Consider the following 26,749-nt stretch of genomic DNA (forward strand, 5'->3'; position numbering starts at 1 on the left):
TTTGTTGACTATGTGGGATGGTGTGAGGGGCTGCTGGGGGTAGTGGACAGAATACAGGCCTTTCCCTGGGTGCCTGGCCTGCTTCCGGTCCCCCTTCTAACACTGTAAGGGAAGGGTTTGATGAAGGTTTTCTCTAGACTGAAATCACAGGTCCAGGCTCCTTCATGTATTAGTGAGCTGTTTATCCTTCCTTTTAGGTAGAGCCTGAAGCAAAATGGAGCTTTCCTTACCTTGCCTTCCTTTAGGGACAGCCTTGAGAATAGCCAGTCACACATATATTTCTTCTTCCTTCAAAAAAAAAAATTACAATTTAGGACAATTGAATAGAAAAGGTGGCTTTAATTTCTTTAGTGATGTCTTCCCAGTACATTGAAATGATTTGTGTCTCACCTTGTTGAGACTGGTATTTACAAGGTGGAAATGAAAGTATCACCTTTGTTAGAGGGATTGCTCTTTTCATAGATCCCACCTTCCCCTCAAGTAGAAAGAGGAGGGAGTCTATGTCCTTGCTTCAGGGTAGAAACTGAGCAGCAACTCTCTTCTGCTCCTGTCATTGGATGTTTGACATTGCCCTTGGCAAATTCAGCCTGTTTGGCTTCGCCTTAAAAGATACCATGTAACTATGTGACTTTGATTCGCCTCTGGTCCTCCATTTCATCACCTGTAAAATTAGAATGTAAACAACATACTAGATCTACATCTAAGGTCCCTTCAGACTTTTAAATTCTGTGATCATAACTCTATGACTCTGTAGTCATAGATTCTGACTGTAAAATAGATTGAAAGCTGTACTAACAGAAACCAATCCCACATAGCCTTGACTCTTAAGTTCTCCTCTGTTTGTGATAAAGATGCATATTACCCATCTTCCAGAAGAGAATCATGGGCTCAAGTTACAGGATGAGACATAAATTTTTACACGTGACCAATATGGGGATTTGTTTTCTTTGACTTTGCAAGAAAAATGAAAACAGTGATTTTGTTTTTCCTTCTCATTGGAGAGGAGGCAGAGATAAAAACTGGGTGAAATAATGGCTTGTTAATTTTGGAGGGAGAACAATTTAAAAAGTAAAATAAAACTTCAATAACAGATTTTTTTCCAGAGGCACTGAGGAAAGAGCCACAATTTAACTCCAGATTTAACTTTTTTTTTTTATCAGATTTAGCATTTGATGAAAATGATTGTGTGCTTTTCCTTTGATAGTAATTTTTTTCAGATAACCTGGAGGCTTTTAGTAGCCTCCAGAGCAGAGATGAACAGCAGTATCCTTTTTTACAGAAGACCTTAGGACTAGTTCTCTTGATTTGACACATTGAATTTATAGCCATATTCTTTGTTTCTGGTGGTAGACATCCTATCAAGTATATGAATCTTAATATCTGTCTCCACTGCAGCTGGAAATTCACCTCAGTAGTATGTCATTTAAAGAGTTATTGATGTCATCCCGTAGCATTTTAGGGAAACCGACTTGTAATGAAATGACTCTCTCATCAGATTGACCTTCAGAAGATGCCATTGGGAAAACTGAGCAAGAGGCAGATCCAGAATGCATATTCTATCCTCAGTGAGGTCCAGCAGGTAAGCATGAAGCATGCTACCATCACATGCAACTACTCTGTCTCCCCGTTTCATTCACCTTCACTTCTCCAAGACATAGGAAGCTTTTTAGTCACCCACGGCTTCTGTAGAGCCAGATCTTTATAGAAGTCAGCCTTTAATTTGGAGCAGGAAGGGAGTAGTGAGAGTTTAACTTTTTTAAGAGTCTTCTCAGTTAATTTATCTCAAGAAAGTTTCTATTAGGATGAAATTCAAGAGAAAGGAAAGATGATTCTGAGAATTTTGGTAAACTTTTTTTTTTTTTTAAGTTAAAAACCTGCTGGAGATTTTCCTTTTTCCAACCCATAAAAATGTTGGGGTTTTGCGTAGGGTATCCTTTTTTAAAGCCACCATAAAAGACCTTCCATCATAGTCTTGACCTTAGAGTTAGCCAGTTCACCCATGCCTTTGTCTCCACTCTTGGATTCCTTCCTCCCTTGTCCTGTCACTCTTGACCCTCTGCCTATCCTCAGCCCTGGATCACTGTTACCATCCACCCTCTCTATTCCTACTCCTGTGCTATCAAATACCATTGGAAGGTATCACATAACCATGCCAGCTGAATCAGTTACAAATTTATGTTAGCTGATCTCAACTGGACTCTCAGCTACTCAGAAACCCTTTTATTCTTCTCTATTGACTTTCTGTCACCATTCCAAATAGTTCCAGAGCTTTTCTCCTTTCAGTCCACCCCACCCTTCCTCAGTTTGTGGTCTTGCTGTCTGCTTTGCTGAGAAAATGGCGATCATCTATCATGCATTCCTTCAAGTCTTCATCTTAAATTCCCGTATGCATTCCCCATATGTTCACCCTTTCTTTTTTCCTTTCTGGCAGTCTCTGAGGAAAAGATGTCATTTCATGTCAAGACTGACTGATGATCTTACCTCTTAAACTTCTCCCTCTTGTAGATTCCCCTGTTTCTGTTAAGGGCACAGGAAATTTCTTGTTTGTAACTGCACTCATCTGTGGCTCACCCCTCTCCCCCACCAGCATGTCTACATTCCTCATATCTCCACCATCTCCCTAATTCATGCCATCATCACCCCTGGTCTCCTGTAATAATACCAGTCTCTCCCTCTCCAGTCCATCTTCAATACAACCTAGATAATATATTACTAAAACACAGGCCTGACCATGCCACTCCCCCTGCTCCAAAAGTTTAGTCATTCCCCTTTGCTGCTAAAATAAAAAACTCCTAAGCTTAGCATTTAAGACCATGACAGTCTGACTCCCACCTACCTTTCCAGACTTAACTAAATATTACTCCGCCTTCATGCTCTCTGCATTCAGCCAAACTGAGCCACTTACTGGCTTCTTCATGAATGTGACATTCCCTCTTCCACCTCTGCATTCACACAAGCTGTCTCTGTTCTCTCCCACACTACCCCTCACTCCTTAATTCCTGGGAAAGAACAAATTCACTCCTTATCTCAGAATCTTTGCTTTTCCTTCAAGGATCAATTTCAAATCTCCCAAGTTGTTACTGCTCTCTTCTCCTTTAAATTACATTGTGTTTAGCTATCTGCACATTTTATATGTTCCTGGACAGTGGAACATATCTTGAGGACAGGGACTGCTTTCTGTTTTTTCTTTATCTTGTTTGTACCCCAGCACCTAGTTCAGTGTCTTGCCTTTGGTAAGTGCTTAGTTGGTGATTGTTGAATTGAGCTGAATTAAAGGTGGAAAATACAGCTTGCAGTTAAATCACAGACTCTTTGTAGAAAACTTATCTACTCTCAGTGGCCTGCTCTGAAGGGGAAGATACTCGTGCCCATCTTAATGGCTCCATCCCTAGGAGAGGGCAGGGACGTTTCAGGGAGATAAGATTTTGGTAGTCAGTGGAGAGGATTCCCAGCAAGTTAGTGTTTAGACTGGAGATAGAGCTGCTTCCTCTCAATGCCATCTTTCCTTCATGCTAAGGACAGTGCCATCTTCCCACTGTGTGTCGAGGCAGGGATTTGGTAGGGGAAGAAGAAAGGGAGGACTGGGTACAAGAGGCCTTGCCCAGAGTCACTGCCCACCATATTGGAAGTTTATTGAAACTTTGGCTGCCAGGAGGTCTCTCCACCAGTTCTCACCCTGGTGACTCAGCTTTTAATTCATTTAGCAAGACTTATTGAACAGCTTTGTGCACATTCCAGCAAACAAATCTCCATCAAAAGAGGGCCAGCTTGCAAGTGCAGTACAAGGTACCTTGCTTTAGGCAACCAGTCTCCTGACTGAGAAGATAGGCAGAGATTGTATAGAAGCCAATTAAAATGTACCTTCTTGGGCATGTGAGCAGTGGATTTGGCTTTTTTTTTCCAGAAACAGCTTTTACAAAAAATGTCCAGTTCTCCATATTCATTAATATAACTCTTACCTTCTTTCTTGAGTACTGGTTTTAAAAACCACCCAAATGTCCTCAGTAACAATATATGGAAGGTTAGTTTCTACATGGAATCTAGGTATGTCCCATAGTCATCGTACCCTCCACTTAGACTGTCTGGGGTAATATATTTTATGTTGTATCCTTCCAAGCAGGGAGCTAGAGAAGTTGGGGGCATGGGGAAAGGGAAATTAACAATCAGCTCCATTCCCCTTTCTCATTCTTAACTATGTGTTACCTCCCTTTCTCCTGCAGGTGGTATCCCAGGGTGGCAGCGACTCTCAGATTCTGGACCTCTCCAATCGCTTCTATACTCTGATCCCCCATGACTTTGGAATGAAGAAGCCCCCACTCCTGAACAACATTGATTGTGTACAGGTAAGGAAGAGAACTCCTGGGCAAGCAGGCTGGAGAAGGCTACTGACCCAGAGTCCTTTGACATCCTCCTCCCCTACCTCCCACATCCATCACCTTTTGTTAGGTATTATAGTAGACACATCTTAGCACTTAGATAAATAAGATGTAAATGGAATTATTTTATTGACATGTCAGATTCCACCTATTCATAAAGAATTGACTGAAGGGAGAGTTAAGCCTGTCTTAGTCTCTTGCCTTCTAAGACTGGTCTTCTAAAAAAAAAACCAGTATATCTTAGGTGTATATAGCATATAAATGAATCAGACTCACTGGAGACCAGAAGTCACAAGTAGGGAAAAAGATATTTACTTCTTCCTCCATCTCCTTAGACTAATAATAATGTGGAAAGCATTCCCTCCAAACAGAATCAATAAACATTTATTAAGCATCTACTATGTGCCAGTGTCTGAGCAAAGCCTTAGGTACCTACTATGTGCCAAGGATTTCAAGGATCTTATTGCAATAACCTTCTGATTGTTCTCCCTATCTCAGCTCTCCCTTTCTCTTCAATCCATTCACCACTCGGATGCTAAAGTGATTTTATTAATGCCTCGATCTGACCATGTCACACACACCCATACTAAAAAACCTCCAGTGGCTCCTTGTTCCACGATCAAATAGAATAGCCTTGTTTGGCATTTCAAGCTCTTTATATTCTGGTTCCTTCCTACCTTTCCAGTCATCTTGCCCCTTTATTCCCTTAGTATACTCTACAAGCCATCAACGCTGGCCTGCTTAACATTTTGGTACAAGACTCTTAACTTTGCATCTCCTTGCCTTTGCATTTGGCTGTACTCCCTTCTCTCCCTCCTCACCTCTGCCTCCTAGCTTCTCTTACTTTCATCAGATTCAGCTCAAATCCCACTAGTGTCCCCAGCTGCTAGTGCCTTCCCTTCTGAGATTACCTTCCATCTACATCTTACATATACCCATCTAGATGCCTGCTCTCTCCTCCTCTTCTCCCCCCCCCCCCCCCCCCCCCGACCCCTGGAGTGTAAGCCTCTGGAAGATAAGAATTGTTCTTATCTTTCTTTGTATGCCTGGCACGGAGTAAGCACTTAGCTAATACTTGCTGGTGGACTTGAGAATTAGTCCCATGTAAGCAGTGACCCTTTTTTTCATTCTTATCCTTCACTGTCTTCTTCTACCATCAACTTAAGGCATGTTGCATTGTCCCTTGGGAAATTGTAGCATGCTGTTTTCCATGCAGGACAAGGTCATTTACGTGTGTGTGTGTGTGTGTGTGTGTGTGTGTGTGTGTGTGTCTCTGTGTGTGGAGTTATCCTTCACACCTATCAAGCTTTGAATGGAAACTCAGCATCTGACCCATTTTTGATTCCCCAGGCCAAAGTACAGATGCTAGACAACCTACTGGATATTGAGGTAGCATATAGTCTACTCCGTGGTGGGTCTGAAGATGGCAGCAAGGATCCTATTGATGTCAACTATGAGAAGCTTAAAACTGATATTAAGGTAACAGATATCCCTTTCTTTTGCTAAAGGGACTGGACATTTGACTATATCATAACCTGACCTGTCTCAGCAGTTGAAAAAATAGTTTCTCTTTACAAATTCAGCTCCCAAGTCATGGGCTTCATTAATCTTTAGAGTAACCTGGAGTTCAAGTCCATGAATAAATTTCAGGGGGTTTGTGAACTTAGGGAAAAAATATGTCTATATTTTCACTAACTTCCAAAGGAAACTTAACATTTCTTTCAATTATTTTATTTAATACAAACATTATTTTGAGAAAGGGTCCATAAGCTTTACTAGACTATCTACAGGGCCCAAAATGCCCTGATTTAGAGGGCTCTTTAAGGTACTGAGTACTTAAAGGAAATGTTTTGCTTTATTTCATCCAGCGTAACAGTTATAAGCCTTTGTTTTCTTTTTTTTTTTTTTTTAATTGGGTCTCCCTATCTTACCAAGGCTGGAACTGCAACAGATGCTTAGGGCTTCAGAGGCACTACTGATTAGTAGTAGTAGTAAATTTAACTGCCTCTGTTTCCTATCTGAGCTGACCTACAATCTCCTCAGGTAGCCTGGCAGCCCCTGTCTTACCGCTGAATTTATTGTGCACACCTGTTTGACAACCCATTGCAGCTCAGAGCTCTAGCACTCCACTATGCCTGACGGTGGATTAACTTCGAAAAGACCTGTGACTACAGAGCTCTAGGGGGAAAAAATGCCGTCCCTTGGAAATCTGGTGACTCTTACATCACCTCAGATGGCAGCTATAGCAAACTTGCCAGGTGATAAGACCCTTCCTTCGAAAAATAAAATGGCAGGTGTAGATAATCTTAAAAGCAACATGTGATTCAGTTCTAGGTAGGCCAGCTGTAGCACCAGAAAAAGACCATAGTGCCCCTGGAGTCAGGACCTGGGTTCCATTCCCACATCCCTCCTACTTCTTACCTCTGTGACATGGGGCAAGTCATTAAAGCTCCTTGAGCTTCAACATCTGCATCTGAAAATAAGGGAATTGGACTTGATGACCTCTGAGGTCCCTCCCAGCTTTGAATCTGGAATCCTCTGGGCTCATTTCTGACCTACTCCAATCCAAACTTGCTGTGACCTTGAACCAAGTAGCATCGCCTCTGTATTATCTTTCTTGTCCATACACTGAAATGTAGTACTTCCCCTTTTGCAGAACTCTTCTAAGAGGAATGATACAGTAACGGTGTGTATCCTTAGGGTGTCAGGGCTGGGACTAGAATCTAACAATCCAGACTCCCCAATCAGTGCCTTTTCACCCATGGCACACCACCTCCCAATAAATTGGCCTACTTCCCCAAAGAAGTACTGTTCTAAGCATCTTTTAATCAGATCTCTGTTCAGTCGTGGGCCTGAATAAGTAGGCAGGGCCCTTCATTCTATGAGTGTCTTCCAGGTGGTTGACCAGAATTCAGAAGAAGCTGACATCATCAGGCAATATGTTAAGAACACACATGCTACAACTCACAATGCCTACGACTTGGAAATTATTGATGTAAGAAACCATCCTACTTCCTTCTTCCTTTGCTCAGCCCCTGGGTGAGACAGAACAGTATATTGTACCCAAAAGCATTTTTAGGAAATGGCCCATCTTTCAGTTGAAGAGAAACTAGGCTTGCTTTAAAGCACCCTTCTTTTATTTTCCTTTTCCTCAAATTAAAAATTGAGCATCCCATTCAAAACCAAGATAGTTGGTCAAAAAGCTAGAACAATGTTTCTTTTTTTTAAACTTTTTTCTCTTTATTTTCTATCCTTAGTTATAGGAAATGGCCCTCTGGATAAGGAGGTGGGTGGGGAAGGTTATATTTGGATATGAAATAATCTTAAGTTTCAAAAAGAGATTGTATTGACTGTTAATTTAATGGTTAATATCACATATCAACATCTAGGCCTGGCAATTCAAGAGAATAAGTAAGTGGATTAACAAGTTTCTGTGAAGAAAAGTGAAAAGTTTGGAAAGTAATAGTACAAATAGTAGAAATCTGTAAGCTTTGAACTTGAGACCATCTCTTACTTCTAGGAAGGATTTTAAACCATTATAGGCAATTTAGAATCTCTTGCTTAAAAAAAAAAAAAAACTTCCAAAGGGAGAAATATCACAGCTTCTTGCCCAGCAAATAGAAAGTTTTCTCTTAGTGGCTTTCCAAAATTTGTGTTTTGTTTTGGATTTGAGAAGGGGGAAAGAAAGAGAACTATCTTTGCTTTAAAGTAGCCTCGTTCCGAAAGGAGTAACAAGTGACCAGCCAGGATTTCATCCTTTTGTCTCCTGTTAAATACTGCCTTTAGATCTTCAAGATTGAGCGTGAAGGGGAAAGCCAACGCTACAAGCCCTTTAAGCAGCTTCATAATCGGCGGCTGCTGTGGCACGGGTCCAGGGCCACCAACTTTGCTGGGATACTCTCTCAAGGTCTTCGAATCGCTCCACCCGAAGCCCCTGTGGTATGTAGCTGAGCAGGGGTAGGAGAGGTTTGATGCAGCTTTTTCTCCATAGGTGCCTTCAAGCGAACAGTCCAGTGAGAGAGGAAGGAGACCTTGTTTGAAAGAAAGCTCTCATAGTGGACTCAAAGTGTGAGGGGACAAATATGAATGTAGTGGTCAGGGCATCCCTTCAGTGCAGGAATCCATCCTATAAACGAACAGGCATTTATCTAGCCTCTGCTTGAACACTTTCAGTGAAAAGGAGCTCACCTTTTAACAGAGCATGTCATTCCATTTTTAACAAGTCTTAATGATTTTTCCTATTTACATTGAACCAAGATCTGTCTTCCTCTGGGTCCTAATGCTGCCTCTGGAATGATAGAAAATAAATCCAGTCCCTTTTCTACATGATAATCCTTGAAGTTTATTTAGTGCTTTTGTGATTTACAAAGTACTTTCCTCACTAGCTCATGAGATGGATAACACAAGTGTGGTTGTCTTCGTTTTATAGATGAGTCTCACATGTGGTCACACAGCTCGTACATTCTGAGCTGTGACCATAGATTTAGAGTTTAGGAGGATCTTAGAGGCCATTTGGCCCCACTCTCCTTCTTTTACAGATAACGAAACTAGCCCAGCATGTTTAACTTGCTTGCCCAAGGTGACACAGTGTTGGGATATAGGAGAAACAGGAATTGAAGAGCTCTGGGCTCTAGGTTCTTTCTTCACTCTTGTCTGTTAATATCACACCCAACTTTGTAGTATACCACTGTCTAAATCAGCAGTTATCAGACTTTTGGTCTCAGGATGACTTTATGTTCTTAAAAGAACTTTTTAAAATGAGTAGTAGACTCTAACTCCCAGGGTTGTTATGAGGATAAAATGAGTTAATATTTGTAAAGTGCTTAGCGTAGTGTCTGGCAGACATCTGCCCTGGCAATTCAAGAGAATAAGTAAGTGGATTAACAAATCTCTGTAAAGAAAAGTGAAAAGTTTAGAAAGTAAATTTGTAAATGTCAGCTGCATTAACTATTTAAAAAGCCCAGAGCAAGAATTCTTAACTTTAAGGTCCGTGGGAAGATTTCAGAAGGGTTGTGAACTTGAGTGAGGAAAAAAAATACATCTTTATTTTTACCATCAAAAAAAAAAAAATGAGGGTTAGTTAGTAGTTATCTATCTAATCATTATCTATTGATTAATGCCATATTATTATGAAAATAGTTTCTGCCTCCCAGACCACACTTTGAGAACCCCTGGTCTGGAGGAAGCTAACTCCCGGTTCCTCCCCTTCCTGTGCATCTCTTGGTTCGCCCTCTCTCCTCTTTCTCTGCTTCTCTTTCTCAAGCTGAACATCCATAATTTCCCTTAAGCTATTCTTCACAGTTTTCTGACATCATATCATGCTAGTTGCCCTATGGACATACCCACTGAGACTGTGACCTCAGACCAGGACTAATTCTTGACCCCACTTCCACTTCCCACCCCCATTCAGCTGAGTATAGAATGGTTAATGATACCTTCAGATCACTGTAGGATCAGCAGTAGTTTTAGTTTATACTGTGCCCAGCACCTTTAAATCAGAATTGCTGTACTGTTGGCCTGGAATCAGTTCTCTGTGGAGAAGTTTCCAGTGTATTTATGATTTGCTTTTGTTCTATCATTTGTGTTCCATATGGTAACCTTGTTATGTACATGGTAGTCTCTCAGATCTTCGTTTTGTTTCCAACCCTACAGACTGGCTATATGTTTGGTAAAGGAATCTATTTTGCTGACATGGTTTCCAAGAGTGCCAATTACTGCCACACATCTCAGGGAGACCCAATAGGATTGATCCTCCTGGGAGAAGTTGCCCTTGGTAACATGTAAGTAACTTTGGTTTGAGGCCATTGAGACATGGTAGGCTTATAGCTAGAGAAAAAAAATTTTTTTAAATTACTGTTCTAAGCAAAGACTGTAGCAGTTTCCCCTCATTTATTCTAAACAGAAGAACCTTTCCTAACCACTAGACACATAGATTGCTTAAGCACTTACTGTATCCCTACAGTAGGGATACAGTAAATGCCTGCCTTATAGCAGTTTACATTCTGATGCACAGAATGGAACCTAAGGGGGGCAAGCTGGGCTGGCCTGGGGAGGTAAGGGCTCCCCTGTCTTGGAATAGAAGCTCCTTGAAGGCAGGGGCTGGTTCTCTTGTCTTTGCACCCTTTCACCTAGCACAGTACTGGGCATGCTTAATTAGTACTTATTGAATTAAATGTGTGAGGGGGAGATAAACCCCAAAACTGGAAAGGTAAACTTTCCAGTTTCACATTCTGCAGCAGTTACCCTGTTTTGAACAAATTGGCCACATTGTCCCCACACTTTGTTAAGGTTACTGAGGCAGGATATCCCAAGATAAGCTCTTTAGTGGCTGAAAGCCACCCTAGGACTTTGGAGACAGCCTCTATCCTTATATTTGGTGCACCATCGTTCCTGAAGAGAAACTGAAAAATGCATTTTTCTGTGTTTTCTTAAACAGGTATGAACTGAAGCATGCCTCCCACATCAGCAAGTTACCCAAGGGCAAGCACAGTGTCAAAGGTAACATTTCATGAGCTGTTGCCTGAGGCTGAGGCCCACCCACAGTAGGCTTCTGTTTTTGCCAGTGAGGCCAAATCCTATTGCTGGGTGTTCCATAGCCATAGCTCAGGATTGATAAGTAGCTCAGGGTTCTAGAATCTCTCTGCCTGGCTAAGAGCAGTCAGTCACCTTTGCAGTTTTTGTCTAATGGAACAATTCTGGACTTGTGATCAGGAGACCTGGGTTCAAATCCTGTTTCTGATCCTTGCTAGCTGGGTGACTCTGGGCACGTCATAGCCTCTCTGAGCCAGTTTCTTCATCTGTAAAAACTGCATGGTGTATGAACTGGCCCTTAAATTCGGGAAGTACTGGGTTCAAAATCTGCCTCTGACCCATGCTGGTTATGTGACAGACCCTGGGCAAGTTGCTTAATTGCTAATTGCCCAAGCAGAGCTCTAGGGCCATTATGTCACATTAGTGGAGGGAGTTTCCATGTGAGGAGTTACCCATGAATGAAATCACAGACCCAGGACAAAAGTAACAGTAATTGTTCTTCCTTCTTCCTCCCTCATCTAGTGATGAGAAGAATGCTTCTAAACCTTAAAGTGCTGTACAAGTGTTAGTTATGATGACCTCCACGGTGCTGGAGAATTGTGAGCTATTTGTCCATACCAAACTGGAGAAGCTGATACTTTGAATTTGAGTTTTGATTTGGGAGAAAAATAATATGTTGTGTCTAACTCAATAAGAGTGTGTGCTGGACTCCTGATCTGTGACCAGGAGCGTCGGGTGCACACCTTTTCTCACTTTGGTGGGGATGGATCTAACAGTGAAAGGTACTGCTTGGGAATTGGGGGGAGGGGGAATAGACCAATCTAGAGTTTTTACACATTAACTGCTTAACCAGTGCTAGTTCCTAAAGCAGATGTAAAAAACATTAATGACCTTGTACTTTGCTGTGCTAACTTCATTTCCAACTCTAGAGAAAAGGGGAAAAGATGTGAAGTAGAATTAACAGGTGAGAAAATAATGTTTACTTGGGAAACAAATAGACCAACCTCTAAATAATAATGATAATAATTCACACATGAAAGGCTTTCCCTATCATATGTCCATGTTTCCAGAAAATGGAATTTTTTTTCCTGGGGCCTACATCTTTATACCACTTTAAACCACTGTTTCTCCTTTTTCAGGTTTGGGCAAAACTGCGCCTGATCCAACAGCCAGTGTCACTCTTGATGGTGTGGAAATTCCCTTGGGAACTGGGGTTCCTTCTGGTGTTAGTGACACCTGTCTACTGTATAATGAGTATCCTTTCTTGACCATTGTGTTCAACCCTACCTTTTCAAAATGGCTAAGGGCTTGTCCCCATCACCCCAATTGTATCTTATGTGATTTTTCTGTCACTTGAGGAACTGTTCTGGGAGCTTAGTAGTTCAAGTGTACAGCCCAGGTAAATGAGAAATCAAAATTGGCTGAAGGATCTTTAGGTGAGGATGAAGGTAGTGTCATCCTTTCCCTCCCCCACCCCAATTTCTTTTCTTTTACATTTGTATTGATATCTTGCTTTTACATCACCTCCATTTTCAAATGTGACACTTTTCCCTTACACACACCCAACAATCCCTCGTTAACAGCATTTTACAAAAAAAAAAAAGAGAAAGTCATATGGCAAAACCAACCAAATCTAACAGAGAATGTGTGCCATCCCATACCTATGGTCTTCACACTGAAGAGAAAGGAAAGAGATACATCTCATCTCTTGTCCAATCCCAAGCCTGGTGATTACAGTCACACAGTATTCAGTTGTGGGGGGAGGATTACTCTTCCCTCTCTCATTGTGGAGAGATGGGTTTTTCTGCTTCTGTTAAACTTTATTCCAAACTGATTTGCATACAAGTCTTGCCACCACATTCACTGTTAGTTGTATGTCCAAAGATTTAGATGTGTACACACTTCTTCAAGTCCAACTGTCTCTCAGTGTGTTTTCATGTAAAATGCAAGATAATACAGTGGATGCCCATCAGATTTGTGTTGGGGTAGATGGTTAAGAGTTCTGCTTTCAAGATGTATGTCACACCAAGCAACCAAAGGACAGTCAGTGTATTGATTGAAAGAAAAAGATCATTCATTAAGCACTTAAAGGTAAAGTAATTGGGCTAAGGTCTGGAGATACACAAGCAGTTAAGTGGTGCCATGGATAAAGCCCCAGTCTTGGAGTCAAGAAGACCTGAGTTTGAATCCAAACTCAGACACTTTCTAGCTGTGTGCCTTTGGGCAAGTCACTTAACCTGTTTGCCTCAGTTTTCTCAGCTGAAAAATGAGGATAATGGCACCTATTCCCAGATTGTGTGAGGACCCAATGCATATTTGTGAAGTACTCAGCACAGTTATTAATCTTATTATCAAGGGGAAACAGCCCCTGTTCACAAGAATCTTACTTTCAAATGAAGGAGACAATACATATTGAAAGGTTCAGCTGCAAGTCAAAGGAAAGGTCCCATGGTCCACAATAAAGCAGATTAATGTGGCTTCTTTAATGCTCTTTCTGCTGGTGTGGAGCCATTTCACAGTGGCAAGAATTTTCTTTCTAGGTTTTCAGTAGCTGTGGCAGCTGAGGAGGCAGTGGCCAGGGTAACTGATTTCACAGGATCGTGGGGCCTGAGGCAGAAGCAAAACTGGTGGCCTGGAGGTTGCTGCTATTCAGGGAACCTGCCTAGGCTGTCCCATCAAGATTAGAGTTGGGGGAGTACTCAAGATATAGTGGCTAAGGATTGATTGTCCTGCTACTTCTATCACTTTTGAGGCTCCTAACTGCTTCTGGCAAACTGGTTTGCCTTCCTTGTAGGAGCAAGTAGATATGACTGGCCTTATCTCTAAATCATGACTCCACATAGGAGGCTCAAATCAGGGGAGGAAGGGGAAAGGATAGATAGAGCAAGTGATCTGAGACTCTCCCTGAGACTCGTGGGTCTTCCTGCCCTGCTCTTTGAACCCTTTCTTGGGTTCATCTTGAGCTTTGAAAAGGTCAGCAGCTATGGGAATCCCACATGCTCACGATTCAGAGGGAATGAGAATGTCTTCTTCTTGGATGGGATCATGGGCATTCAGCCATTGAAAGCCTTCATTTCCTTGACTCTTTCACTCCAGATACATTGTCTATGATATTGCTCAGGTAAATCTGAAGTATCTACTGAAATTGAAGTTCAACTTTAAGACCTCTCTGTGGTGAACAGATAGCACTTGGCTAGTGCTTAGACTGGGCCCCTTTAGTTCTGCCTGGTAGGCTTAAAAATTAACGACCCTTTCAGAAATATCAAGAACTGTTAACTTCACTAAATCTTCTCCATAAGGATTTTATGTAAACAAATGGCCATATGTTGAAAAGATTTTTTTCCCAAGCCTAAATCTCTGGGTTTTGTTTGTCTCTGGGGATTTGATTCCCCACCCACCCAAGTTCCGTGCACCCCTGGGGCATAGCAGGTCTCCTATAACTGACAAGTGAGGAAAAGTTGGAAGAAAAATGGTTTTACACAAAATAAGCATTGCGGGGGAGGGATTTTTAGAGAGAGGGAAATTACAACGTGATGTTTACATTATTAGATTTCAAAGGAAAATAAAGTGCTTCCGACTCTAGATGTTCCTCATTTTTGATTTTGGAAAAAGTATTAAGCACATTTATTTTAAGGTAAAAATAAAAGCTAATTTCATACTAATGAGTTTTCTTTTTCTTTTGTATTCTTTTATTGCCCCCTTTTGATTTTTTTTTTTAATTATTTGATTTTGTGAGCTCACTATCAGTAACTCCATTTACTTAGAAGTGGGTGTTTTCTGAATTACAAGTCCTCCAACATTTAGTTCTGGGAGTATATCTTGTTGTGAATGAAAAGCAGTGTTCATAATTCTCGCCTTGAGTTTGTGCCTAGAATTTAAAACTCTGCCCCTGAGGGCGAATGGCCATTATCCACTGGAGTAGAAATGCCCTCTTAAATGTCATGTGGCTTGTTGAGTGCTGGCTCTGGACATTCGTTTTTGGTGATACAGCATATGTACCTGTTAGAATACCACAAAGATCCAGGAGCACGTTAATGATGACAAATGTAAGTTACGAGCAGCAGGCAGAAGGCTGCCCAGTGGAGAATCACTCCATTTTTATTTTCATCCAGGAGACTTCACACCTTCATAGAAGCAGTGTGACTTAATGGTTTGGACACCAGACTCTGAATTGAAAATCTGGGTTCAAATCCTGCCTGAGACACAACCTCTTTGTGCCTCAATTTCTTCCTCTGTAAAATAAAGCAGACTCGATGACCACTAAGGTCTCAGAGTTCATGTTGTAAATGGAACTTCAGAAATTTAAATTACCATTTTTTAAGGTGGCCTAGGATGAGGAGGAGAATAAAGGTTTATAACTTGGTTAGTATCAACCTAGGCTTTCATTAGTGTGGCTGTTCCTTTCATCACTTCTTATAGCAGCCCTTTCACACACATACCTTCCCTGTGTAATTCTTGTCCTAGATTTTTTGAAAATCATCTGCAAAAGATTGATTCATTTTGAAAAACTCTTATTCTTATCAAATATAGTACTCAGACTTGTTACATGACCTCCTCACCTTCTTTCTTAAGGATATACCTAATTAATTCATTTTGTGCCACTATTGTGTAAGGTGTCACCTTTCCTAACTTTCTGTCCCCTCTCCTCATTAGTCTTTCCATTGCCTTTTTATTTTAATTCTTCCAAATGATTTGTATTGTTCACATGTACCAGCCTCACTGGGGAAATATTAGGATTTTTGTATAAACAAGCAATTTGGAGCCATTGAAAGTTTCCAAAATACCATCTAGCCTGAAATTCCCACTGGCCCCATCTCTTTGTCCATCTTCAGCATCTGTTTAAGATTTACATACTGATTAAATTAACCCAGTGGGCTCTCCACCCAACTACATGTCTTAGTTATGTTCTGTAAGACCCATTTTCTTCTTAGTTTGTTGTGATTGGTAACTGCACAAAAGGATCTTGAGTTACATCTGTTGTGGTTGCATAATTTAACACATGGGTTATGTTTTGGGGCAAGCTTTCAAGGCTATGTTAATATTCTACCAAGTCCATTTTTTTTTAATCGGTAAATAGTGAGTTAGACTCTCTAGTCTCAGTAAATAAGCTTAAGCCTTTAACATACTAGGCACTATGCTAAACACTAAGTGTTCAGCCTAGAGGCCGATGAGCTACCCAAGCCCCTTTCGCAGGTCTTCGGTGGCATCCGGATAAACGTATTGAGAGAAGAGACTTTCCAGAGTCAAACAAGAGTTAGGCTTTATTCAGGGTCTTAGTTACATATCCATATGCAGGGTGAAATTCTTCCTCAGGAGAGAGGAATCCTCCTCCTCCCAAAGGGTAAGGATCATACAGCAAGAGGATGGGAGCGGAAGAGGGGAGGGACCCTCTTCCCTCTAAGGGCCCCGCAGCAAGAAGAGCCCCGGAGGGGACTCCGCATCCAGAAGAGGGCCTTCAGGCTTTCTTGTCCCTACTTAAGCTCTCCCACCGCATAGTTTGCACATGAATACCGTGCCTGCTCTCAGCCCCTAGCTAATTAACAACAGGTGTGCTCAGACCACGGACCAATCTCAAGGGTGGGATGCTCTCCCCAGCAAGTTTCCCACTGAGAAGAGGTGGAAATGCACGAGATAGCCCGTGTTTCACTCCTCAATTCCCAGCTGTTCCCTGGGGGGCCTCGTGAGAACTCTGAGGTTTAGAAGTCCTCACTTTTACCTACCTGAGACTGTCCATGTGAAAACTGAGCTTACACCCCCAACAACTAAGGATACAAAGAATGGCAAAAAGAATCCTTACCCTCAATGAGTTCACTTTGTAATGGGAGAAAACATGCCAGGAATACCTACAAAATACATGCAACATAAATGGAAGTTGGTGTTTGTCTTTTGTTTTCAAAGAAGGGTGATGTCTTTTTGACTATCTCATGAATTGGATTCAAGTGAGACAGAGTTGCACAAAGTTGTCAGCTTCGTTGTCTTCCAGTGTCAAGACAAGTCAGGCTTTGGCTGGGATTCAGTGAATGACACTGGCATCTCTCTTGTCTCACCAAGCTCTATTTCAGCCACCTTCACAGCAGTTGGAACAAATTGTTCTCATCTGCCCATTCCCCCAAGAGAAGTCTTCACATGCTTGGGTAGGTATCCTCTAACTCACCAGTAATGTTTGAGGCCTGTCACTTACCCTCATCCTGTTTTAGCCCAGCTGCTGAGATGGTTTTATTGGGGTGTGGTTGCTGCACATGCTGACTTCTTGGAGCCACAGGTTAAGTGTCAGGTGGATACTAAAGATTGATGAGTAGCCCTGAAAAGGGCTCAGCAAACCGTCACACCAGAGGTGCTAGTCTTCCTTGAAAACCTATACACCCCCAAAGAGAAGGTAATCTTAAAGGGAAGACATTAACAACAGATGGGGCTAGAAAAGGTTTCCTGTAGAAGGTGGAATATGAGCTGACTCTTGGAGGAAGGTAAGAGATAGAAATGAGGTGGGAAAACATTCTGGCATGGGGAGTCAGCCAGCAAAAAGAAATGGAGCATCATACGTGAGAACAGCAAGGCCAGTGTTGTTACTTCACTGAGTACATGGAGTAGAAACTAAGAGGCCTGGAATCTTAGGAAGGAGCCAGGTTGTCAAGGGTTTTGAAAGCCAAACAATGAGAATTGTGGAGGGTGGAGGTGAGATAATCAAGGTTAAGCAACTTACCTAGGGTCACATAGCTAGTAAGTGCCTAGTGTCTGAGGCCACATTTGAACTTGGGTCCTCCAGACTTTGAGGGCTGGTGCTATATCCACTGCACCTGCTGGCTGCCCCTGCCCGGGCCTCAACAATTTGATTTTAGAGGTAATAGGGAGCAAGACTGAGTGGAGAACAATATGGTTCAGACCCTTGCCTTAGGAAAACCACTGACAGGTGAGTGGAGGATGGGTTGGAATGCAGAAAGACCAGGAAAAAGGTACACCAACCAAAAGGCGTTTGCCGTAGTCCACAGGTGTGGGGTGATGAGAGCCTGTGCCAGGGTGTCAGCTGTTAGTTGGGAGAAGGGGTCTTCTGCTAAGAACCATTGTGAATATAAGACAAGAACGGGCAACAGATTGAATATGTGGATTGAATAAAATAGAGAAGTTGAAGTGGCAATACCCAGAACAATAATAAGGAAGTTTGGAAGAAGGGGTAGTTTGGGGAGAAAAGATGAGTTACAGCAGAATAAGAAATGCAAGCTAGCCTACCCACCAAACCTCTTCTATAAAGATCTAGAAAATGTGCCAGACTGAATTCTGATGGGAAATTCAAGAGAAAAATCATTTTTCCAGCCCTGGGAGGCTGAAAGACAGAAGTCAGCAAATACTGGGGACAAAGTCTGGCCAGGGCTATGCTGCACAAAGTGTCTAAGTGTCCAGGAACCGAGCCAAGACTGCAGCAGGCAAGAAGAGGTTTCCCGGGGATCCCTAAACTGATGCGGTGTGCCATCTGGCAGCTTCAGGGCTGAGAATAGTCCCAAAGTTGCTAGCAGTGGCCCTACCTGGAATACTGAGCCAGGATCAAGTTCAGAACTGTGGCTGTGATCCCAGGACCAGAGCAGGAACTGGTTTTTTAACCTACACCCCAGAGTGGAAGACTGGTGGAATAAACAGGTTACAAGTCTGACCAAGGGTGGCCTGGAGTTCAGAACAACTGAACTACAGTAACTTCAAACCTACAAGAAGTAGGCTTGAAAAATGAGCAAACTGACATAAAGGACATTGGGTACACTTTGGAAATAAAAAGCAAACAAAAAAAGTCCCGCCATGTAGAAGAAGAAAATGTTTAAAAAATCTGCAAGCAAAGCCTCAAAAGAAAAAAGTTTGAACACAAGTCCAATTCCTAGAAGAATTAAAACGAATTAAATAAAGAGGTAAGTTATTTTTAAAACCAAATGAAAACTATAGAAGAAAACTATGAAAAAAGAATCAACCATTTGGAGCAAAAGATACCAAAAAAACTTAAGAAAATAACTCCCTAAAAATTAGAATTGACCAAATAGAAGTTAATAATTCCATAAGACATCAAGAAATATTAAAATAAAACTTGACTGAAAAAAATAGAAGAAAAATGTGAGGTTTCTCACAACAAAAACAACTGACCTAGGAAACAGATATGGAGAGGTAGTTTAAGAGTCATTGGACTACCTGAACTCCAAGACAAAAAAAGAAAACCCAAAGATACTTAATTCTATTTTGGACATGTTGGATTTAAGATATCTAAGAGAAAGTTAGGAGAGAGACTATGCTGGAAATAATTTGCATAGGGATGACAAATCCATGTGAGCTAACAAGATCACCAAATGAGATAGTAAAGAGGGGAAAAAAGAGCCCAGAATAGACTCACACATGGGCATGACATGGATGAAAAACCAGCAAAGAAAATGAAGAAGCAGTGGTCAGAGAGGCAGGAGAAGAACTAAGACAATGCAATGTCATCAATACCTGAGGAGGAGAGAATACAGGATGAGGGCTGGAGATGAAACTGAAAGATTACAGAGATGAAGTATGAGGATTCAGAAAATGCTATTAGATTTGACTACTAAGAGATCCTTATTAACTGGAGAGAGAGCAATTTCAATTGAATGATAAAGTGGACAACCAGGTCTTGAAGGTTACAGTACCTTCCCAAGACATTTGCCAAGAATGTCAAGAGAGATGCAAGACTGAAGCTGGGAGGGTGGAGGAAGATCATTTTAAGAATGGAGGATTGGGCTGCTTTTTATCTTAATTCAATATTTCCTTTGACTTATTGGAAAGAGTGGGTCAAATCACTATGTAATTTGTTAATTCCTCTCTATTAAGTCACTCTCCATTGTTTATATCATCCACCTTGAGGCTTTTATGAGTAGTTTACAAAACAGGAGAATCTACAGTAACAGCAAGAGTATTCTTGAAGCTAAGAGAAGGAAACAGGCAAGTTTTTGCAAACGATGTTCTGTGGAGTATGCAAGATTATTCACTGTACATATTATTGACACTTAGTTTGACAGAAAAAATACTTTGTGTTTTTTTTCTAGTGCAGAGAGGTCAAAATCACATAAGATTCCTTGAAGTCAGAGAAAACCTAGATCCTCTGATTATTACAAAAAAAGGAATACATTTGCCAAAGGTGTTTGCCACAATCATATTCACCAGGGATCAAATGAAAAAGGATTTCCTGACATGGTGCTAATTACCAAGCAGATACAGAATATCTATTGTTGTTCCTATGATGTTCCTATTCCAATAGTGTTCATTTAGATAGGCATCCAATAGGACTGGTCCATCAGTACATCTATCTGGAATACACACCAGGAACAAACAGTGAACTGGGCTCAAAATCAATTTGGAAGGAAATAGCTTGTATTGCCTTTTAATGACCTCAGATTTCTTTTCTCTTTAACAAAACCCCATCATATTAATATATAATTCAAGTGCCACTTGTGTATCAGAAAAATTTTAAATTGAGCCAATCCAAAAAGGTGGGCATGAATAGGCTGTAGCACATTGCTAACAAAGAATTATACAGGAGAAGCAGTATAAGGTATCAAGGAGTTGTATGATCAGAAAAGGATGTGGGCTAGTCATATAACAAGATGGAGGGATAATCAGTGGTCTATCTATATGCTCTATCAGTACCCACAAAATGTCAAAAGACTTGTAGAAATCCCTCCCGCCAGCACATTGGAATCTTCCCATAGAAATTTTGTGGTAAGACAGAGACAAGAGTATACAGGATGAGAAAGTTTGGATAAGTTTCAACCTATAACCATTAGAGAAAAATATTCGGATTAACCAGTTGATAATTATTTTTCAGTGTATATCTTTAAAAAAAAATAAGCTCATTTAAGGGAGGTAGACCATATTTGTATCAATACAGTATCCTCATTCCCAGGTGTGTATGCCCTTTTTTTTTTTAAACAAAGTTACTTGATGCATATTGATGTCAGTGGAAACTAGGTTTTGAGTCACCGGTTCAGGCAGTAGTGAGGCCAAGGCATTGATTGATATCAGAAGAGTGTAAGGCCAGAAGATGTGAACAATTCGATAAAACTGGTGCAGTAAAGAACCTGATTATCATTAGAGATGAAAGAAGTTTAAATTTGAGATCTTCATATGAAAGCAGTTAAAGAGATACTGTAAGCATGGTCTGGGGGATAAAAGGGACTCAACTAAGTCAGAGCTAAAGAATAAGGATTACCAGTAACTCAATGAAATGGACCCAGTCATGGAAGCTTAGGAAGGATCTATATATAGGGTTTGGGAGACTAGAATCCAGGCAAGCACTTAGTTCACAGTTCAGTGCTGTAGAGAGAGTGTGAATTTAAATGAATTAACACAAAAGATGTGGACTGTGCAGAGTTCTCGGGCCAGGTGCTGGAGAAGATACAAAGATATCCCTCAGAATTGAAATTAGTAGGGTGCATATGGCATGTGCAAGAAAAAGCATGGGTTTGGAACCAGAAGATATGGGTTTGAATCCCAGCTCTAAATGTATTAATTGTGTAATTTTTGGTAAGTCACAAAGTTGTCTCAATTTCATTAACATAACTGATCTGCAAAATAGAGCTGAAGACTTGCCTGGCTTATCTCATAGGGTTGTGAAGACCAAACAAAACATAAATGTAAAAAAAAAAAAATGCTATAAAATCTTAGGAAAACAACTTTCTGCCAATAGAAACATGCTCAAGTGGAATTTTTAGTCTAAAAATTGTGTGTGTGGGGGGGGGTGGAATTGAAAGAGAACTCTGAAACATTACTACTGGAGGGGAAATAGGAAAAGTCTAACATTTCTACTTCTTAGCTTCCAGAAGTGACTTTACTTAGTGTCATATCATAGTCTTTTGCTTCTCTGTATGGTACAGTGATATTCACGTTAATCAGGTTCATTCAATTAGTTGAGTCAATCAAGGGGGAATGTCTGATTCTTTGTTACTACAAAAAATGTTGTTATAATTATTTTGGGATAGGAAGAAACTTATTATTTGTTATAAAGGTTAGTTTTCTGGGAGAGAACAAGGAGAGGAATACACAGGGAAATACAAAAACAAAAATTGCAATAAAACTATATTTTAACATAAACTGGGGAATTATATATCTGTTCCCTTCAGGAGGTTACATTATTGAAATAACCAAGAAAATACACTAAATTCTTTTAGAAAATGACCTAAAAATGTAAGATAAAGCTAACCTCAAGATGGACAAAATATAGAGATTTTGTTTTTCTTTTTTTCCCAAGAGGGAGGAGACATTATAATTGAAAAATTGTCATTAAAATAATAGCAAACCTTAGATGTCTTCCTGCCTCTCTTTTAATCATGAGTTTAACAATAAGTGGTAGTTACCAAAGACAGCATGCTGGAAAGCATGGAGTGAGAGGACCCGGGTTCAGCCATTTCTTTTGCTACTTACTACTTGTGTGGCCTCAAGTAGGTCACTTCATTAATTCTAAAATAAGAAAACATTTAGAGCTGAGTTGGACTTGATGTCCTTTAACCTCCCTTCTGGTTCTGAATCTCTGATCCTATAGTGTCCATTTGGCAGGGCTCTTGAGTCTGAGCTTGAGCAATGAAAGATCAATATATCACAACTTATCTTGGAGTTCATTGGTCTGGAGAGTGGGATTGAGGCAGGGAAGAGGGTTGAAATGCCATATTTGTTGTTTGGTCATGTCCTGACTCTTCATGTCCCCATTTGGGGTTTTCGTAGCAAAGATACTGAAATGGTTTGCCATTTTCTTCTCTAGCTCATTTTATAGATGAATAAACTGAGACAAACAGAGATTGTGACTTGCCCAGGGTCACACAGTCAGTAAGTATCTGAGGCTGGATTTGAATTCAGGTCTTTCTGACTCTGGGTCTAGCACTCTATCTACCGCACTACTCAGTTGCCTACTTAGTACAATACCTGAAACAGAAAATGCTTAATAAATGCTGTATCTCCCTGATACAGACTAGACCTATAAATGTGTGTTGTATTGTCTACTGCACTAAAATGAGATTTTTGAAAGAAATAAAAAGATATAGATATAGATACACACACACTCTGAAAAATAATTATCAAATGATTAATTTGGACATTTAATAATGCAGGTTCAATACTTTCTCATCCTGTGTATTCTTGTCCATGTCTTACCACAAAACCTCTGTGGGAAGATTCTAATGTTCTGGAGAAAGGGTTTTTGTAAGTCTTTTGACATTATATGAGTATTGATGGATCATATAAGTAACCCATTGATTACCCTTCCCCATTACTATATATATTGAGTATTTTGTATCTATATACAATACAATATTTTATTTTGTATGTTACCCTATATACCCCAGACCACACAAGTAAATGTTTAACAAATGCTTTTTACTTCAGTTTTTAAAATTTATTGTTTTTGTTTTTTGGATCTGACCTGTGATTTCATTGATAGAGAGTATTTTTAGTGAGGAAGATCTTTCTTCCAATACAGATCAATACCACAATCCAGGTTCCCAGTGATGGGGTACTTAATGTTTAGACCTCAGCACTAGGACCATCTCTCCTCTGCCCAAAAACCCTATCTCTGGCAATAACTCATGAGTGGGCTCTAGTGAGGCAAACTATATCTCCCCCTATACAAGAACAGCCTGACTTCTGTAGAATTTCCAACTAACATATGTTAGCAGAATTATCATGTGCTGATTCCCACAGTTATCACATACAATCCAGATGTCAAGCTCCCAAGGCTATCTTGTTACAGATATAGACACACAGATATACAGATCTCTTAAAAGTCATCCCCTAGGCCATGCCAGTAGTGAATTAGGCCTGCACCCAAGGTACAGAAGCTGTATGTTCACCACCTAATTAGTATATGTGGCATACCATTCACTGAACTTTTTCTATATAAGCTTTAGCATCACTCCTGTTGGGTTGAGAGTTCCCTAAGGAGCTCTGCCTACCATATTAGCATTACAGTAAACTTTGCCACTTGACTGGAAGACTGCTTGAGTTCGTGAATTCTTTCTAGACTACTTCACCCTGAACCCTGGTATCTTGGGTTTCCTGCATCCCCAAAACGGCATCACCAGGGTCACACAACCATCATGTGTCAGAGGTGGCACCTGAACCCTAGATTTCCTAACACCACATCCAGTTCTGTCCTCATTGTGCCAAGTCACCTCATATGTGATGATAATAGCAGACATTTATATACACTTTTCCCTATGTAATTCATTCAACATGTACTTAAGTGCATACTATACACCAGGCATTTTGCTAGACCCTGGGGATGCAAAGGCAAATCTTGAACCAGTTCTTGGTTTCAAGGAGCTTATTCTGTTAGAGAGAAACACCATGAACAAAAATGGACAGATGCAAAGTATATAAAAGTAATGTCTCAGGCTAGAGGGCAAAGGGAAGAATCAGGGTAGGTCTTTTAAGGTAATGGGATATAAGATCTTCCTGGCCCATAGACCTCACATGGAACCCTGGTACAGAGCCAATTAGGCCCTGGGTCACAGGGATTCCTACACCTTTCCAATTAAGTGCTGATTTCCAGACTTCTCAGTCTAAGTGTTTTGATTGTATTGCTTGGAGAGAAAGGTGTGGGTGGAGAGAGACAAAGGCAGAGAGAGAGAAATAGGAAGAGGGAAGAACTTACCTAGGAGAACTTGCTGGTAATATTGGTGCTCCCTGGATTGATAATGAGTATCTTACTAAATCTTGCCTTCTGGTATCCTAATAGCAATGTTCCAAATAAATATTTTGGTTTTATCTTAGAGGAGGAGAGTTTATTATATTTTGTGAACAAACCCTGGGAATATGTATGCACATTCATAGCAGCTCCTATGGGTATCACATTGACATTACAGCCTTTGAAGGAAACTAATTCTATAAGATGAGGGGAAAGAGTCTTCTACATCTGTACAGAATATCCTGTATCAGTAAAAGCAGATATGCCAGTTTACATGATCCCACTTGGATTTTGTGATAGTCCTATGAGATGAAATAATATTCCAATTTTATGGATATAGAACCATTCACGTGTAGTGGATGGAGAGCTGGCCTTGAAGCCAGGATGACCTGGATTTAAGTGCCACTTCTTACACATATCAACAGTGTGACCCTAGGCAGGTCTTTTAACTTTAGGGCTCTAGGTAAGACTTTTAAGTTCTTCACCAACATCAGTAGAGGAGTTTCCTCTACTGGGTTTACCTTCTCAGTGAAATCACAAATCCTGTTCCTAGCTCTCTTTTGTAGAAAGAGAAACCAAAGCTCAGAGAGGTTAAATAATTTGTAAAGGGAGATCAAGTAACTCTTAAGTGTTGGGTATGAGATTTGAACTCATATCTCTTGAGTCCGCAAGTCAAACTCCTATCTCCAGGTATTCCCTCACTTCAGAGAAACAGGTACAGAGCAGTATTAGGGGCTAGGCTGTAATTGTAGGGCACAAATCTAAAGAGAGGAAGCCCACTTATTTTCTTAGGGTGACAGGGAGGGGTAGAAAGGACCAACAATAACTGGGAACCCTTCTTTTTGAGAATCTGCCTTTAAAAAACTCTTCTTTCTTGATTGCACATGTATATAATGAGTTTTGTTTTTCTTATTCTCTCAGTGAGTAGAGGGAAAGGTATATGGGAAGGGAGAAGGAAAGAATTTGAAATTGAAAATAAAATTGTTTTCTTTTTCAAAGGAATAGATTTTTTTTTTTAATTTCCCTTTAGGTCACTCACTATTTAAGGCCAAGGTCAGTGCTAGAGCTCAGTTCAAGTGTCTCATTTCTCACCTAGCTGCACTACCTTGGGATTTCTGATAGACTTCTCCATCACGCCCCAGGACATTCATTATCCTCATCATAATAGTGACGAGGAAAACGTCCTTACTCTTCAAGATACCATCAAGTATTCTACTTTGTCACTGCTCTCTTCTCCTCTGACTGGAGGGTGGGGGTCATGAACTCCAAAACATCTATTTAAGGAGGGAGCTCAGACACTTCATTTCTCAATTCCTCCTCCCACCCACCCCCCTTTTCAGCTTTCTCTTCTGTATTGTATTCTCTAATTGTAAGCTCCTTCAGGATAGGGGTAATCTTTTTTTTATACATTTGTATTCCCAATGCCCAACACAGTGACTGGTACATAGTAGAAACTTAATAAATGATTACTGATTAACCAGACTAACCCACTCTTCCTGTAATTTTCACCAAGAATTTCCCTAAAGTCAGGTTATGACTTCTTGGCAAAGAAGAAACCAAGGAGACTGGAATTACCCAAAATCAGTCTTTAAGGAAGAGTTTTACCTAAAAAAGCAGGAAGTTTAGAGTCAACAGGAAGTCAAGTATCAATGCATGAATAAGGCATTTATTAAGCACTTACTGTAAGCTAAGTTCCAGGGATACAAATAAAAAGGAAAAATAGTCCCTGCACCCAAGGAGCTTATCTTCTAATGGGGGAAGACATCCCATACCAAAAGTTCCAGCTGCAAGTTATATGGAAAAATCCTGTGGTCCTTAGGGTACAGAAGCAAAGCAGATGGTAATGCCTCTTTTATGCCATTATTTAATATCACCCTTTCTGGAATTCTTGACTTCAGGGTCCTAAGCTGCCTTATCAGGGCCTGAGGAAGATGGTGGTCATATTAAAGTTTGGAGGGGTTGGGACCCCGAAATAGAGACATATGGATCCTGTCCAAATGAATTTGACACAAGAATTCTGTCAGCCAAAGACAAGGTTTATTGAAATACCAATAGAGGGTGGGCGTGATTCTAAAAATCCACCAAATTGGCCAGACTGAATCTGAACTATTGGCCAGTCTATTAAGGAATCTGAGCATTGGCCAGACCCTTAAGAAATCTGAGCACCTTAATGGAGGCA

The 26,749-nt window shown here is 40.7% G+C and overlaps 1 protein-coding gene and 1 long non-coding RNA gene across 4 annotated transcripts in view; one reads left to right on the plus strand and one right to left on the minus strand.

Annotated features, from left to right (window-relative positions):
• PARP1 (poly(ADP-ribose) polymerase 1) overlaps nt 1-14,569 on the plus strand; it is a 49,692-nt gene extending 35,123 nt beyond the window's left edge. For 2 of the 3 annotated variants that reach the window (XM_072647690.1, XM_072647689.1), the window contains exons 15-23: nt 1,496-1,579; nt 4,221-4,343; nt 5,727-5,855; nt 7,273-7,371; nt 8,163-8,315; nt 10,029-10,156; nt 10,813-10,874; nt 12,047-12,161; nt 14,004-14,569. In XM_072647690.1, coding sequence (XP_072503791.1) covers nt 1,496-1,579; nt 4,221-4,343; nt 5,727-5,855; nt 7,273-7,371; nt 8,163-8,315; nt 10,029-10,156; nt 10,813-10,874; nt 12,047-12,161; nt 14,004-14,085 — 975 coding nt within the window. In that variant the 3' untranslated portion in view covers nt 14,086-14,569. Of the gene's footprint in view, nt 1-1,495; nt 1,580-4,220; nt 4,344-5,726; nt 5,856-7,272; nt 7,372-8,162; nt 8,316-10,028; nt 10,157-10,812; nt 10,875-11,429; nt 11,611-12,046; nt 12,162-14,003 lie in introns of those variants that run through there. The other variant, XM_072647691.1, reaches the window with a different exon arrangement.
• The window catches only part of LOC140529203 (uncharacterized), an 87,539-nt gene that overhangs the window by 12,483 nt on the left and 48,307 nt on the right, over nt 1-26,749 (minus strand). The window contains exon 2 of the long non-coding RNA XR_011975452.1: nt 231-288. This is a non-coding gene — a long non-coding RNA (uncharacterized lncRNA). The remainder of the gene's footprint in view (nt 1-230; nt 289-26,749) is intronic.

This window comes from Notamacropus eugenii, chromosome 2, assembly GCF_028372415.1.
Source record: "Notamacropus eugenii isolate mMacEug1 chromosome 2, mMacEug1.pri_v2, whole genome shotgun sequence".
NCBI lineage: Eukaryota > Metazoa > Chordata > Mammalia > Diprotodontia > Macropodidae > Notamacropus > Notamacropus eugenii.